Below are 18,254 nucleotides of genomic sequence, written 5' to 3'. Positions count from 1 at the left end.
GAGAAGCTTGAAAGAAGGGAATCAATCCCTAAGAGAAAGCGAGTGCTTACCCCACAACTATACACCACCTTCTAGTGCTCGAGCCCTATCATCCTTAGATTAAAATGCAACCACAAAAAAATCCCTAGCAAAAGGAAAAAGTTCAATAGTATCCACAATAATGGGCCTCCAAGAATCCAAAACCCATTTGCTAAAATCTGAAATGAAAGACCATAAACCATTGAACGCATAGATAAGAGCAACATGGGAGAAGAATTCTTCTTTCTCCAAGACCTCTTGCCCACAAATAACAATAGAGGCAAAAGGAGAACAACACAAGTGTTTGAGAGGGATGAGTAGGAGCAAAAGAAGGTATTTTACCACTAGAAAACCTAACCACCTTAGAATAGGATAGAGATGCTAGGAAGAAGTAGGAGCATCCACATGCAGTGAACCAAAACCTAAATGTGGGAAATCAATCACATTAGGGACACCATTGCTCGTAGTCAGCGAACTGAAAAGCGACAAACCAATAATGGCCATTGATGGTGTACTAGTAGTGAGTGGTGATCTAGTAGCAGGCGACAAACCAACAACAAATGACAAGCCAACAAACGACAACCTAATTGTAGTAGACAACAAACCAACAATAGAAGGTAGAAGGGTTTCAACAAAGAAGAGGAAAGTCATTTCAAAAATTGTTTTCGCTCTTATATTTATATTATACAATTTTTATAATTATTAATAGTTACTTTATTAAGATTAGTTATAAACAATGTTACATAAATATAACTCAAATAATATAATCTCAAACTAATAGGTAATAATTAAATTTAAGATTAATTTTATTATTATAATTACAATTATTTAGATTTTTAATTAAATTAAAATTATGTTTTTAAGAAAATGTATATTTTCACTATAATGTTTATATTATATTATAATCATTAATAGTATTTTGTTAAAGGGAGACTTATAGTTAATATTACATAAATATAATTAAAATATTATAATTTTAAAATAACAATAATTGAAAATTATAATAATTAAGAATTACAACAAATATTTTTATTACAATATTATAAAGGCAAGTACTTGCCACTACATGACACTTTTTAAGAATTGATTAATGTCTTATTAATATACTTTTCTTTAAAAAAGTATATATAAAAGGCATCCATACACGTGATTCTTGAAGCACTTTTTCCACTTAAATCACAATCCAATAAAAGTTAGATATTTGAGAATAAAATTCATATAATTTTTTTTTTTAATGGATATGCATTCTCCTTGTTTATGGTCTTTTCATCTTGCCCAATGAGCATTTTCATTTTGTAACATAAATAAGAAAGAGATAAATGTTTTTGTTACGGATAAATTCTCCAAGCAAATGCGGAGGGAGAAAGAGGAATTATCACCTTGTGGAGTTTAACTCCACATGTGATCATCAATAAAAAATTTACATAAGGGACAATATTCCCTAAGAACCAAACTTCTTATTGCAAAATTAGAAACTAACTCTCATCAACATCCACATGTAATGGAGGTGTAGAAATGACTTAATGAAACATAAGAAGAAGGGCTAATGGAACATAAGAAGAAAGGTTGCACTTTTTTACACTTCTAAGACAGTGAAATCAAAACAAAACTTTATCATAGATTGTAATGTCTTCGAGGACAAACATGTCAATGCCTTGACAATTAATTCTTGTATACTTCATTCAACAAGAAAACTCTAAATTTTTTTGGAGAGCTCATCATGATCTTTTTAATAAAAAAAGATTAAAATGTAACTAAATTTTTTTCGAGAGCTCGGAGTGATCTTTTTAATAAAAAAAGATTAAAATGTAAATATAGAAAATGACAAGACTCATTGTCCCATAGACTACTTTTAGTCCTGATATATATATATAGTTATATTCTTTTAGTCTTATATATATATAGATATATTTTTTTGCACTCACTAGGCTAAAAATAGCCTAAGGAACAAACGTGCACAATAAATTTAAAATTTATACGAAATTTAGAAGTAACAAGTATTCACTGAATCAGAGACTGGATGGCCGCAGGAAAACATAATAATAAGAGAGCTTGAGGATCAGAATAATGGTGACAGTAATAATTGGATAAATAAGGCTTTAAAACAAATATCACAGTGGGATCAGAGAAGTCATGGAGGCAGAAAGCCCTCAAAACCCTGCAATAAAAGAGGGTTTTGGTCTACTCGGAGAAGTCCATTACGAAGATTTAGGTAATGGGAGACTGAAATGCTTGGAAACTGGTCACGAATTGCTGCTAAAGGATGCGGATTCTTACGGCAAAAGTAAGAAGTGTCGCCTGGCTCTCATTGATCGCGCACTACAAAATAAAAGGGCACCGTTGAATTCTTTTGAACAGAGTCCGCTTGACAGGTAAATTGGGTTTTTTGCTTTCCTTGTTTATACGCATCTACTGCAGTGATCGAGTTTGTTTCTTTTGATTAGAATTGATTTTAAAATAATTTATGAGAATAATATCGGAGGTGGTGGCTTTTTTCTCGTCAGCTAGGGTTTTAGATAAATCCAGTTAAGGTTTTCTTTGGTCATCCATGGTATTGGGTTTTTTCTAGCACTACATATTTGTTCTTTTTGGTTCAATTTGTGTGGGAAAAGCAGGATGACAATCACGACTTTACTAGCTAGAGTTTCGCGAGACCTGTTCAATATTTGGGGTGTGGGATTTTGTAATTTTGTGTTTGGGCTTGTTGGTTGAGGATTTACGTTTTTGCTAGTCCTGGCATACTAATTTTCTCTACATTTTTCTGAAAACTACAGTTGCTGTTTTATATGGTTAGTCATGGTATTGGGTGTTTGTCAGCATTCTATTTACGTATGTTTTCCTCGGGATAATGCCTTAAGATCCTCCGTGTCTTCTTTGGGAGAGCGCCACATATATTTATGGCAAAAAGTTGTTAACAATCTCGACATTGGAACACACAATACAAATATACTATGTTCCTTGTTTGATGTCCTCTTTTCAAAATGAAGTGAAGTTGAAACCCAAACACCCTATCATTCATTTCCCTGGGCCTTTGGGAATTTTGCACTAAAAAAATGGGAGTATAATAATAACTCAAGAGGATCATAATGTCATAAAAGGGGCACTTAATTGTTATTATAAAATATAATTAGAATAAAGAGGACTTCAAATAAAGTGAAACTATAAAATAAGGAGGTCTCTTATAACTAAATTAGTTCTTCTCAGATATTAATGAAAGGTAGTGAAGGAAATTTGAAGAATTATGTCTTTTGGAGGAAAACTCATTTTAAAAGAGGCTAAGCAAGCAGGAGGAGGCATATTAATTGAACATTCCATTTTCTGATTTCCTCTCCTTGTTGGAGCTTTGGATTTTGGTTCAATTAATCTGAGGATGAAAACCTTCTAGGTTTATAATTGCAAGAGGAAGGACTCAGAGTTCCTTGGAGTGATTTCATACCGGAGTCAACATTGGGCTGAACAATTGAAATTTCAAATTGATTGTAATATTACACTTGTGCTGAAGGGGCAGTGTTACTATTGGAGTAATTCTGCATTCCTTTTGGGCAGAAATATATCAAGTTTGTGGCTGCGATCTGAACAAATAAGGTGTGCGCCAATAGCTGGGTAACATCCGCCATATAAGTCACTGCCTTTAGAGCATGATAATGGTTTTCTTATGATTGTTGGTTGCTGCTGATACATTACATCATAGGTGCAGCAGTGAAAAAGGTTTCATACAAGTAGTCACTAGGTTCCACATGTATAAAGTACATCAATATATCTAGGGTAGCACTGCAATTTGGGGCATGACTTGGTTGTATGGTGGATCCATATGGTATATTCATCTCTCATACGGCTGTTTGAACAGTATATGGAATCTTGATTATGGTACAGCCCTTTAAAATAACTATCACAGCTAGGAATTGATCATTGTGGCGACTTCATTATTGGTCTAGGTTTCAATGATTGTAAAATCTATTATTTTTGAGGTTTCTGGACTGCTGGAATATACATAAGTCAATATTAAAATGCCAAAAATGAGGGCATAAAATAAAAAAATATAAAAAAAGCTATAATTTTTTTGAATTGGATATATTACACCTTGGGGATGTATGCAGACTTTTTTTTGACACATCCCCAAATTGGTGTGATTTGGGAATGCGTCAAGAATGGCCCCCTCCCCTCCTGCCATCCTCGATCATTTTTTTCTTTTTTGGCCATGACATCTCGGAAATGTGGGGACAGCTAGGGACATTAATGATGTTCCCTGACCACACCCTTGTATTACAGTGTTACACTGAATTGAAAAAAACGGCTCAGAAAATGAATTAAAAAAGTATTATGTGGGTCCCCAAATCACTGTCAGCCCCGAATGAGAGATTTAGTATGCAAAGCAATAGATTTTCAGGCTCCTTTGTGGTGTATGCTAGTTGCATGTTGTTAGGGTTGACTTTGTAAGATTTGAAAGCAGTTTTCAACCATTTCAGCTGGGAAAATACCAAGGTTTTTAAGATATAATCAGACAAAACAACACCAAGGATTTCAAGCTCCATTTGTACCTCTCAAGGTCATGATTTAGTCCCAAGATGGTGGTGTTCCATCATTTAAAACAACTACTTTTAGTTTGTTTTGCATTCACAAAACCGCAGGTTTTCAACATATAACAATTGACATTTTAGTCTTATTTAGGCAACCTCCTTTCCGACCTTATTTAAAAGTCAGGAGCTTGTTGTTGCTTGTGTCAACTACTACAATCCTGAGACAAGAAAGATAGGCTCATTGATTGCACAAGTTCAGCAACATAATTTTTATGTTCTTGTCATTTTTATAGTCGAACTTGCAGCCTTTGGCATTTTATTGTAAATGTTATGTTAAGGAATTATAATGTACATGATGAATAAAAACTCAAGGTTCTACAAAATGAGGATTCTCGATAATGAAGATCCATAGGCAGCATTAAAAAAAGATATATCTGTCTTTAGCACATCAGCAGAGACGGTTCTAGTAGGTGATTTTAATGCAAGGATGACCAACTATTAGTCTATATGGTTGGACAATGAAAGGGGAGGAGATAACAATCCTCTATGGCTAGAGGTAAACGGGGATCAACTTTGGGAAATGGCTTCTCAAGATGGGAAGGGGGATGTGTCTCATTTTGGAGCAGTTTTTATGTAGCTTGTATGGTTTGGTTATTTGTAATGGTATGAAAAGTTGGTGAAGATCCAGGGGTATTACTTGTAAATTTGTAATACATACAATGGGCAAAGTGTAGTAGATTATGTTTTGTGCTCTCAAGACTCTATTTTTAGACTGGCAGCTCCCCCTTTGAGCTGAAATCTAGTCACATGCCACTCCTTGTTAAGTTTGGTACCCACACTAACAGCCTTCAAAAAGGAGAGAGCCAACACTTGCATGAGAAAGATCACCCACAAGGAAAAAACATTGTGAATCAATAAAATTGTCATGTCATTGATTTAAGGTTGGGTCAGCCAGCCTAGTAATTTAATTAAATAAATAATAAATAAATTATTAAATAATTTGTCCTAACTACCCATGGCCAACTTTGTCTAGGGTGTGAGGGAGGTCATTTTCTCCTTGGGCCGACATATGTCAACACAAGTATTTATGCAGGTATCCAGGGAGATGAAAGCTTCAGGAAATTTCATTTTCTAAATCACATTAAATGAATGCAAGGCTTCTTGGACGCAAACCTGAGAGGTTTCTCTTTGGGTAGGACACAACCCCTACTTGATTTTATGCTAGCTTTCTCTATGCATCCTAATCATCATGGCGCTAATCATCACGGCGATTGCAGATCAAGAGCAACATTCATAGCTCATGGAGGATAGGAATAACTTGGCTGCATGTTTGAGATGGAAGCAAGCATCCAGGCGCAGAGTCTGAGCTCTCATCAACAGCAATTATTAATAATATTAATATAAGGTGTCTGAGCTACATCGGAGATCATAAGGAGGAAGGCACATTTTTTGAGCTTATCATCACAAAGGGAATCTATGTGAATTGCAACAAAATCATGCTTTAAGAGGAGTGACGAGTTATAGCAGCAATCTGTGTGTTTCACTGGTAGCTGTGAATGCACCATTTTCAAGGCGCACAATCTTCAATTGGGATATCTGCATAATCAGGGTCAATGACCTTTCTATTTGGCTAGACAATAGTATAAACTCTTGATGGTCGTCTGTTAAATTGTATGTCTGGTTATTTTGTCTTGAACTTGAACAAGATAGACTTTTCAAATCATATCTGAGAAATATTGTGTCATTTCTTTTATTAGAGCCTGTGTGGGCTGATTGTGTATGATTGAAGTTCAGTTTATGAAGTTTGATCATTGGAGTTACTGTATAGCTAAATTTATTGTTAGATCTGCAAGAATTCTGTTTGGTGTTTTTCACTGGTATGAGAGCTCCTTTCCTTCCAACCTGTGAGTGTTTGGTTTATGAAATAGGTAACTCAAGTAATTACAGAGGAAGGCTATGAGTTCAATGCCATTATTTCCACTGTTCAAAGCCAAATTGCTAGGAAGATAGGACACAAAATCCCTAAAGGAAGAACGCCAACCAGAAGAATCTGCTAAAGAATTGGCAAGATATCACATTGAATATGTGAACTTGAGTCTAGTCATCCGTCGAGATATGACCTTTATTGAATATTTTGAGTTTCATTCAAACGAAGGGGCAATGGAGAAGAAGATATGGGGAGCAGCCCTGTAAGGAGAATTTCGGAGTGGAATGATGGGATCAAGAAAGGTACACATTTAGGGATGTCTAATCAAATCAAATTTGTATTTCCTTTTGATGATTATTTGAGATATTTGGGTTGGATAAACCCAAGCAAAAGGGAACTTTTTTATTACGTAAGATGAATGAGAAAGTAAGAGAAATATTCAAAAGCAACAAAGGTGGAACCTGAAATGGTGAAGAGCACAGAAACACAAGAGGAGGTCAAGAAAGAAGTGGTGATAGTAGAGCAAGAAGAAAGATCAGAGTCTCAAGATGTCAAATAGGAGAACTCCTCAATGATAGAGGATAGTCTGTCTAGTGAAACATCAACCCAAATTTCAGGTATGGACATAATTGCATTATGTAATAATGATTCACAGTGTATGAGAATGATTGGACCATGCGATAATAGGCAAAATATTAGTTGCGATGTTATGAAGATTGGCTTGTTTGAGATTGAGTGCCATGAAGAGGAATTGCAGGTTTATCTAGCAAACCCCATGATTATACACACTAACTGCAGAGGCAGGCCAAGAAACGTTCAAACTCCTTTGTTGTAAGATTGATAAGATCATTAAAGTTTGGATGAGAGGTGTTTATCTTGTCTCGAGGATGCATAACTAGTATTCTTCAACAAAACATGTTGGAAGAATATCATGACATTGGGATTTGCATGATTGATGGAGTGCTTCACAAGATGTTGCAGAAGGGCAGTGATGCTAATGATAGTTATGTCAGAGTAGCTTAGCGGAGTGGTAGAGCAATGATTCTAACATTGATATGGGATCTTGTGATGTCCTTGATTAAGGTTGGGTCGACCAGCTCAGGATTTTAATTAAATCAATAAATAATAAATTAAATTATTAATAAATGAAATTATTAAATAATTTGTCCTAACTACCCATGGCCAACCTAGTCTAGGGTGTGACGGAGGCCATTTTCTCCTTGTGGACCGACATGTGTTAACACAAGTATTTATGTAGGTTTTGGGGGAGATAAAGTCATCAAGAAATTTCATTTTCTGAATCACATTAAACGATTGCAAGCCTTCTTGGACGCAAACCTGAGAGGTTTCTCTTCGAGAAGGATGCAACCCCTACTTGATTTTATGCTAGCTTTCACTGTGCATCCTAATTATCACGGCGATTACAGATCAAGGGTGACATTCATAGCGCACAAAGGATAGGAAAACCTTGCTATGCGTCTGAGATGATAGCAAGTATCTAGGCGCATAGCTTGAGCTCTCATTAGTAGTGAATAATCTAAGAAGGTGTTTGAGCTACATCAAAGATCATGAGAAAGGCATGTTGTTTGAGCTTATCATCGCAAAGGGGATCTATGTGAATCGCAACAAAATCATGCTTCAGGAGGAGCAATGAGTTCTAGCAGCAATCCATGTGTTTCGTTGGTAGCTGTGATTGCACCACTTCTAAGGCGCATAGACTTCAATTGGGCTATCTACATAATTAGGGTTAGTGGCCCTTCTAGCAGGTCAGACAACAGTTTACTCCTGATGGTCATATGTTAAACTGTATGTTTGGCTATTCTGACTTGAATCTAGACAAGATAATCATATCTGAGAACTATTGTGTCATTTCTCTTATTAGAGCTTGTGTGGGTACATTTTGTATGATTGAAGTTCTGTTTACGAAGTCTGATCATTGGAGATATTGTACAACTAAATTTATTGTTAGATCTACAAGAATTCTTTTTGGTATTTTTCAATGGTATTGGAGCCTCTTTCCTGCTAGCTGGGAGTGTTTGGTTTATAAAATAGGTAACTCAACTAATTACAGAGGAAGGCTATGGGTTCAATACCATTATTTCTGTTGTTAAAAGTCAAATTGCAAAGAAGACAAGACATAGAATCCCTAAAGGAAGAACCACAACCAGAAGAATCTGCTAAAGAAGTGGCAAGATATAATGTTGAATATATGAATGTAAGTCTAGTCATCCATTGAGATATGACCTTTGTTGAATATTTTGAGTTTCAAACGAAGGGGTGAAGGAGAAGAAGATATGGTGAGCAGCCTTGCAAGGAGAATTTCAGAGTGGAACAATGGGATCAGGAAAGGTACACATTTGAAGCCACCAAAATCTTTGACGAATATTTAGGGATCTTTGATCAAGTCAATTTTGTATTTCCTTTTGATGATTATTTGTGATATCTAGAATGGATAAATCCAAGCATAAGGGAACTTTATGATTACATAGGATAAATGAGAAAAGAAGAGAAATATTCAAAAGCAGCAAAGGTGGAACCTAAGATGGTGAAGAGGAAAGAAACACAAGAGGAGGTCAAGAAGGAATTGGTGATAGTAGAGCAGGAAGAAGATCGAGTCTCAAGATGTCAAACAAGAGGACTCTTCAATGATAGGGGATAGTCATTTCTAGGAAACATTAACCCAAATTTTAGGTGTGGACATAAGTGCATCATGAAATGATGATTTACAGTGTATGAGAATGATTGGATCGTGTGATAATATGCAAAATAGTAGTTGTGATGTTGTGAAGATTGGTTTGTTTGAGATTGAGCAACATGAAGAGGAATTAAAGGTTTATCTAGGAAACCCCATGATTATACACACTGATTACATGGAGGTGGGCCAAGAAACATTCAAACTCCTTTGTTCCAAGATTGATAAGATCGTTGGAGTTTGGATGAGAGATGTTTATTTTGTTGTGAGGATGCATAACAATATTCTTCAATAGAACATGTTGGAAGAATCTGATGACGTTTGGATTTGCATGATTGATGGAGTGCTTCATGAGATGCTGAAAAAGAGCAGTGATGCTAATGACAGTTATATCAGAGTAGCACAACGGAGTGGCAAAGCAATGATTTTGAGATTGATATGGGATCTTGGTATTTGTTTTGGGCATACAATTGCGGATGGTTTGAAGACAAGCAATTTTGGGATGTGAGGATTCTAATGTCCCCTATTTAAGGTTGGGTCAGCCAGCCCACTATTTTAATTAAATAAATAAATTTACTAAATAATGTGTCCTAACTACCCATGTCTGACCTAGTCTAGGGTGTGAGGGAGGCCGTTTTCTCCTTGGGCAAACATACGTTAGCACAAGTATTTATACAGGTTTTGAGGGAGATGAAGGCATTGGGAAATTTCATTTTCTAAATCGCATTAAATGAATGCAAGGCTTCTTGGATGCAAACCTAAGAAGTTTCACTTTTGTTAGGATGCAAGCCCTACTTGATTTTATGTTAGCTTTCATTGCATATCCCAATTATCATGGCGATTGCAGATCAAGAGCTTCATTCATAGCGCATGGAGGACAGGAATAATTTTGCTGCGTGTCTGAGAGAACAGCAAGCATCTAGGTGCAGAGTATGAGCTCTCATCAACAACGAATAATATAAGGCAAAGAGAATCTATGTGAGTTGCAGCAAAGTCATGCTACAGGAGGAGTGGCGAGTTCTAGCAGCAATCTGTGTTTTTCTCTGGTAGTTATGACTGCACCATTCCAAGGTGCGCAGACTTCAATCGGGCTATGTATATAATCAGAGCTAGTGGCCTTTCTAGCTGGTTAGACAATAGTATAAACTCCTGTGGTTATATGTTAAACTTTATGTCTGGTTATTTTGACTTGAATCTGAACAAGTTAGACTTTTCAAATCATATCTGAGAACTATTGTGTCTTTTCTTTTATTAGAGCCTGTGTGGGCAGATTGTGTATGAGTGAAGTTCTGTTTATGAAGTCTGATCATTGGAGTTACTGTACTACTAAATTTACTTTTAGATCTGCAGGTGAAAAAATACAATGGTGGGGTTAATTAATTTGCAAAAACGTAAGCAAACTGATGATTTAGTGGCCAAATTTTACCATTCTATCCCATTTCTTCTGGCAAGGTCTCTTAATTTCAAATTTTTTGGTTCTAGCTAACTTACCTAAATATTAGTTCATTCTAATTCTAGTTTTTACAAAGTGTATTTTTAAGCAACCAATGAAATTTGACTTGTAAATTGAGAGTAGTTTGGAACATTGCTCTGTGCTTTTGTAGTTTTTACTTCTTTTAATGATAATGAAATTTGACTTGTAATTTCAAACTTTGGATGTACAAATTCAAAAGTTAAAAAAATAAAGTTATTTATTTATACTTTTAGTTCAAAAGAGAAACTATCAGAGATATGATCTTGAATTTTCCATGTGTTTGTTCTTTTCTTAGCATGAAATTTCTCTTAATATTTATTATTTGGGGATTCATGGCTATTTATTTTTCTGCAGATGTAAGTTGATTTGTAAACTGACAGGTGACACTGTCAACAAAACAGAAGAACACATCTGGAAGCATATAAGTGGGAGAAAATTTCAGAATAAACTAGGTGTGCAGTTGTCATGAATCCTATATGTACACACCCATGGAAGACACTCAAAAAGACTTTTCAGATTGAAAAATTTTATCTTTATTTCTGAAATTTTGTTACCGTGTTATTTCCATAAAGTTTATTATGAACTATCTATACATTATTATATGGTGAATTTTTTTGGAAAGTATTAACATATATGAATTTTGCAGATCAATGGGTATCATATGTTTGATGATTCTATATTGATGTATTTCAGTTGAATTGAAAAGGCTTGCAATTATTTGTTGTTAACGGTCATTTTTAATACAGCTCAGAAAGAGTCAGAGAAGAAGTTGAGCAAAGGAGAGAAGTCAGAAAATGGATCTGAATCAAAAAAGATTAGAATCAAAGTCAAGAAGAAAAAAAATGTAGAAATGGATAACAGTGATTCAGCTCTGAATGCAGATGCTGACTCAAAGAGTGATTTTGAGGAACCAGATTTTTGGACTCCTCCTGTAGGCAGTCGGTGGGATTATGATGATGGCAGAGATAGATGGAAAGATTCCAGAAGGTCAAAAGCAAGACTGAAAATAGGGGAGAAAACTGGTTCCAAGAACAGTATCGTTGAAGAAGGTAGAAAACGTTTTACATCCTTATTTGCATTTATTTTAAAGATTTTCATTGAACACTTCCATCCTGTACTAAAACCCAAATTAAAATGATTTGGTAATCTCATACATTGCAACTTGTTGGTTATAATTCCATGTTCTTGAGATTCAAGTTAGAAGCTTGGATATGGTTATCCAGCTCATTTTCATGTACTTCAAATTTTTTTAGTTTTTTGTATTTTTTATTTCTTTCAGATAGTCAACTGCATGTTCTATTACAGACCAGTTAAGAGAGAAGAAACTGCATTTTTAATACTCAGAGTTGAAACTATATTTTTTATCATAATGGTTTAAATGTGTTCACAATAACGGATAACCCATAACCATAAATTTGATGGCCATTTGCACGTCAAATTAACAAACCTTTCTTAATTATATATATTAAATTAATTGTTTATATCCTATGTTCTGCCAAGTTTCTGGGATGGGGGGACAGCGGGATGCGTTTTGGGGACAGGGACAGATATATATATATTATTCCTCTGAATCTTCTTGAGATTGTCCCTCTGCAAATTCCTTTTTTTCTACCAGGGCTTGTGGTGAGGTTTTCAATGGTTGACGTTTCTGAGACTTGAGGACTTGGGGGAAATGTTCCCCCATATCACCACCACTTCTGTAGGGGACACCGCTGGGTCGCTCGCTATATGGCACATGCCATACATATTGATTGCAACCTTTAACTTCTTGAAAACTAGTTGGCCTTTCATGGGACAGTCATAGAGATGTTATATTGCAGATTTTGCCTTGAAGATTTCAATTCACCTCTATTCTCATATCAACGCCGCCCCCTAACCACCACTCTGCACTGTCCATTCACCATCCCCAAATTTAGGACTTTGGTCCCTCGGTCCCCGAAACCCATCCTCACGTACTCCCCGTCAGGAAACTTCGTGGAACTATGATAATTATTAAATAAAAACAATGTAAAATAAAATAATTATTAATTTATTATATAGTTCTAAAGTAAAATAAAATAAACTATGGTATCCCAAGTTTCCAAGTCAGGGATGGCAGGGGACAGGGGGGTGCGTTTTGGGGTCCACAATTTTACAGGTTATTTTTGGAGATGGCAAATGGGATGACTATATAAAAAATAGGGAAGTTTTGAATATTCGTATGATAACATTGATAAAGCATTCATATATACATTGTAGAACCTTAATACACGAGATTTGTTAAATTGAGAACTCACATGAGAGCCAAAGTTAAACTAATTAACAATCTGGTTATTTGAATTCATGAAGTTTCCACAGTCCATAGTAATTTGTTTGTTATTCTTCTGGATTCGGCCGTGTAGATTTTATAAACACCAATGTTAAACTAAATACCTATTGTTTGTTATTCTTCTGCAAGTGTCCATAGTAATTTGTTTGGCAACGTAAAAATCTACAGGGTCGAATCCAGAAGAATAACAAACAAATCTGGTTATTTGTCTTACCTGTTAAAATGATGCTTGAAGTTGATAGATATTTTGTCAAGCAATAGTTGTAATGTGCTTAGTGTAATTGTCATTGGGTGAAATATAAATTCCAATACGGGTATATTCCAGTGGGTATATTATTACAATCAGATCAAGTTCCATTCACATTCAGATTTATATACTTGGGTTTAATGTTTGTAGCTTACTGTGTAAAGAGAGGTGGAAATTATTCAGTCATATCAGTAGTCCCAGTAGTTTTAAGAGCTATACTAGTTCAAGTTTCAGATCGAATTCTTATTGGTTAACCAATAGATCCATATAGCTGCTTTAGGGTGGATTCGTTGTAAAGGGAGTAATATGGCTGTACCAAAATTTCACTGCCACAGGAACCTTCAGTTCAGTTTTTGGATCAAAATATTATAACTGTTAAAACAGCACAGACTGCTGCATATAGGTTCTTAGTCATTTTCAGCCTATCTTGCTCCAGTTGTAAACCACAGGTTGCTATTGTAAGTTTATTTGCTACAGAGAATTATTTTAACACTCACTCTTTGAAGTGTTGATATTAAAAATCAGTCAATTATCCACTTTCATAACAGCAGATGGTGTGTTTACAAAGAAAGAATATTAAAATATCTTTTTTTTAAGAAAATTTTGAGTGTTTTTTATTTTAAAAATGTCACTTTTTGAAGGGGATGGCTGGCTGTTCCTGGGATGGTTAGGGACATCACAAGCATCCTCAACCGTTCCGAGGACGGCTGGTTGTCTCCTCCAGCCTCTTGCTGTGTCCCCCCATTTTGGGGTTGTTTCTTGTGATTTTGCATTTTTTGGGGACGGCCCAGGGACATCACCTAGGCATCCCTCTGTCCCAGAAATGAGGATGCATCTAAAAGGGCCAGGGATGCATCCTCGGGTTTCCTTGAAAATAAACAATGTAAATGAAGTAAAAAAATTCTAAAGTAGTTTAAGTAAAAGCAACTTTTAAATAAATGTATTTCACTATTAAATTTATATAATTAATGTAGCAAAGATATCTATACTAATTAATTTATAATTATAGAATTAACTTATCATATTTCTTATATTATATTGGTATCTTTGGCATTTTTGAAACACAGATGTTTTTTATATCTGTACTATTAAGGAACAACCAATAGCTTGAGATGTGCTATGACTCAAAAAAACTGATCAACAGCCATGTTTAAGAAAGCTATTTCTTAGACTATAACAAGCAATGCATCTAAATTGGATTTTGCCCTAATAATAGTTAGGAGGGACTGCCTATGCCTTGATAATCTCAACGTTCTTCTCTAAAGCAATTTTTAGGCAAATGAAAAGTAGGATAATTTCTGCCCTTTAAATATAAACTACAAGGATATTCCTTAACTTGTTTGGCAATCGTAGATTGTGCAAACAAGACTGACTTAAAACTTTAGCAATTGAATTAGAAACACGGGACAATGAGAGATTTCAAACACCATAAATATGAGATCAAGATACCTCGGAGACTCAGGTTAAATGTGAGTATACACTCACTCAATACTCAAAAATGGCTATAGAGATTGATTCCAGAGCCCCTTGGGCTTTCTACAGTGCTTGAACAAGTTGTCTAACTCCCCAAGAACCAATCAAATCTCCAATGAACTTTTTGTCCTTACAACTTCTACGACAGCCATGAACATGAAATTTTAAAAAATATATTGCAAAATCACAACAGCAGCTCTTAACAAGAGAATTAAGACTGCACGCACCATAGCGAATTTGACCTACAAGAGGCTATAAATAGTCTCTGGCCATAGGAATATGTTTGAATGACCATGCAAAAGGAAGAGGAAGAGGAAAAATTTGGAATCTGGAACGTCACTGTATTCCATCACTGCACAAAATGAATTTATTGCTTCCAATAGAGGTGATTGGGTGCTCACCACCTGCACAAATCTGTAATTTTCCCCAACACTAGCAGAAAACTCTGTTTTTGAAGATCTTCCCACTCACCAAAACCTGCATGTGTATGTCCCATATAAGCCTGAACATTCTTCAATATACTAGTAGTACTTCTCTGTCCCAATACATGTGAATGAACACAGAAACTGAATCCATTTTTGGATCAGCCTTGTTGTTTTGAGGCCTGGGGTAAAGCCCATTGGGTTGGCAAACAAGAAGGTGGTGCCCCTAACGTTGTAGAGACCAATCTTATGCGATCAGGGACATCCATCTAGCCAAACATCTTGAGTAGTGCATTTATGTTTTGTTGTCAAATCCATGAAAATTTGCACTTTTTTGGATCCAGAGGTGCTTTAAAATTTCTTAAATGAATCTCCCACGTACATTGAGTTTTTATTGTGTTATTTAATATTTCTTGGCATTTTAAATCATGCACGCTGTTTTTAAACTCTCTGAAAGTGAAAATGAGACGAGTTTTCTTTCCTTACGTTGTTTACAAATTTGCTAAAGATGAACCCAAGATTAGGAGCTTGCAGCCTTATTTTTCAGAGATGTTATATAAATAGTCCAGTATTCCGCTTTCTTGATTATCTATTGATTGTGCGTTTTGAAAGTGTTTTATTCAGGAGGTGTTGTAGCTGAAGATATAACTATCAGGTATCTATTTAATCTTGTTTCACTGGATATTTATAAGAGGTGTGATGATTGTGTTGTTTTGTCATTTAGTATGTCAGCAGCTTTAATAAATATTTTTTCCTCGTTCTATTTGTTGTCCTTCAGCAGGACTAAGCGCATGTCCATATCAGTTGGTCCAAGTAACTTTGCATCACAGAAGAAAAAAATCAAGCCAATCGATCAGTTGGTCCAAGGAACTCCTGTAGAAGACCAAGTGTTGTAATCTGGAAGTCATTTACCTTGTTGACTTTTTAATTATAGAATTTCTTTTTAATTATCTGGGGAGATGTATAGTTAAGCAAAAGGAGTTATCAGCATTTTATTTTATTTAATACGGGTGGAGATAGGACTTGAAGTGGATGGTAATCACAACAGCAAATGTAAACAGGCTGCAGTAATTTGCTTGGTGCTTAAATATATTTTTGGTTTGGATACAAGTGAGATGCGCAGTAAGCATTTCTGTTGAATATGTCGAGTACAAATCATAGATTCATTTTTTCAATTGAAAACTCAAATGTTTAAGTCAATTTGGTAAAGTGTTAAGTAAGGTGTTTTCATCCAATATTGGGTTCAACCTGGCAAGTTGTTTGATCCAAAATTGGGTTTCTGCCATGTCATTCATGGAGTTTTGACCAGATCTTTCCATGTACACTGCATTTATTTATTGGTTGTGAAAATTCAAGAATATTTTAGCCTACTGCATATTTCACTTCCTAATTAGTAAATTAAAAAATTATTGATATCAAGTTTCCACCATCTATAGTGAATTATTGCAGTTGCTTCCTGGATTAGATTGTGTTAGAGATTTTTTTTCATCAACATTTTGGATCATACTTCGTGATCCATCATCAGGATGGCAATGGAGAGCTCAAGGAGATAAAAATGTTTGTTGCAGACCAAAAAAAAGCCTAAAAAGGAGTCGGGGAGGAAAGGAGAAGGGGGGAAGGTACATGAAAAGCAAGGATACAAGAAGGATAAGGAACAAAGAATGGATCATCAGGAGGGCAATAGAGAGCTCATTCTTTGGTCCTTATCCTCCTTGTATCCTTGTTTTTCGCGTACCTTTCCCCCTTCTCCTTTCTTCCTCACTTCTTTTTAGGCTTTTTTTTTTCTGGTCTGCAACAAACATTTTTATCTCCTTGAGCTTTATATTGCCATCCTGATGATGGATCACGGAGTGTGATCTGACACGTTGATGAGAATTTTTTCTAACACAATTTTATCCAGAAAACAACTGCAATAATTAAAAAATTGATAGGACTGAATTTATTTAAAAAATAACCCATCGCCCTTCCTACAGAATGACATCAATTTGAATCTAACCTGTCATTATCACTCTGCTTAGTTTTAAATCAGTGCCAACAGTTGGATTTTTTTAGTAATTTAAGTTTTGAAGTAAATATCATAGGACGTATCTCTCCCCATCATTGAGGGTGTGGTTGGGGTAGGTAAATACCCTCTCGATTGTTTTGGATTTAATAATGTATGTTCTCTAGGTCCCCCTGCCCTTTGAAGCTTAATCCGAAATACAAAATTGCCCTGAGCGTAGGAAAACATCCTCGCTCTTAACATCATAGCACATCCAATTGCTGACGGGACACTTGTGCATAACGACCCGAATCTACGAACTCTTCAATGCACAACACCATCCTTTTGCAGGACTGCTACCTCGAGGACCAGACAATGATGGGAACTGGACTCCATTACATATTTCTTTCCGCTGGCAAAGCTTTGAACAGAGGGGCCACAGAAGTGGGGAGTAGTGTAATCACTCCTTATGTCTAAGCGACCCCTAAAATGATGCACACGTAGCCCTACCAGACCATATACCACTACAATGTGTATCAAGAAAAATATTATAATAGACTTTCATGGTGTTTAATACGAATTCTTAATCTCCTATTATTGCAGACGTATTGAAAAGGTCTATGGCGGAAGAGGTGCCAAGACGATTTTGAAAATTATCTCAAAGATTATTAAAGCAATAAATGATAAATCATTAATTACAATTGATTTTTGTGTTGAAGGGACATTTGAATTATATTGTGGCGCGAGTCTTATTGTTGAATTGGTGGGAGAGTCGCTAAGTATTTGGAGTTCATTTTCAACATATAAAATTTTGATTTACATTGTTACATGTGCACTTATTAGGATGATCAAGGCAATTTTTGAATATATTATCCAAGGTATCTCAATTTCCAACTGAGATGAGCCTGGCAACGCCAAAAGACAAGCAATCTCAATTACCATTAGTAACACCCCAATAATAATCGCACCCTTGATTAGATACTCATTGTTGCTATAATCTTGCAATGGTGGTTAACACATATGTTGCAAAAATTGATGGTGTTAAATGATCACCTTTGGGAATTTGTTGATTCACAAGGGTCATGATTTTCGATGCTGTCTATAAAGGCGAAAATTTGCACCCCTCATAGTGTATATACAAGGTGGGGCCCTTGTAAATACACTATGGGGGGTTGCAAAATTGATGGTGTTAAAT

General features: G+C 35.5%; 1 protein-coding gene across 4 annotated transcripts; it reads left to right on the top strand.

The window, feature by feature from the left end:
- The first annotated feature begins 1,953 nt into the window (after nt 1–1,953).
- On the top strand, nt 1,954–16,278 carry LOC131062527 (uncharacterized). Of its 4 annotated transcripts, none has more exons than XM_057996221.2 (5): nt 1,954–2,390; nt 10,983–11,080; nt 11,375–11,677; nt 15,703–15,733; nt 15,860–16,278. In XM_057996221.2, exons 1-5 carry the CDS (start codon nt 2,152–2,154, stop codon nt 15,972–15,974), a joined length of 786 nt encoding a protein of 261 aa, XP_057852204.2. In that variant the 5' UTR covers nt 1,954–2,151; the 3' UTR covers nt 15,975–16,278. The 4 variants fall into 4 exon arrangements, with proteins under 4 accessions (XP_057852204.2, XP_057852203.2, XP_057852202.2 ...); XM_057996220.2 differs by having other exon boundaries at nt 15,857–16,278; XM_057996219.2 differs by having other exon boundaries at nt 15,691–15,733.
- The last annotated feature ends 1,976 nt before the right edge of the window (nt 16,279–18,254 follow it).

Source organism: Cryptomeria japonica, chromosome 1 (genome assembly GCF_030272615.1).
Source record: "Cryptomeria japonica chromosome 1, Sugi_1.0, whole genome shotgun sequence".
NCBI lineage: Eukaryota > Viridiplantae > Streptophyta > Pinopsida > Cupressales > Cupressaceae > Cryptomeria > Cryptomeria japonica.
The sequence above is the reverse complement of the archived record's forward strand: the minus strand, read 5'-3'. Positions and strand labels throughout refer to the sequence as shown.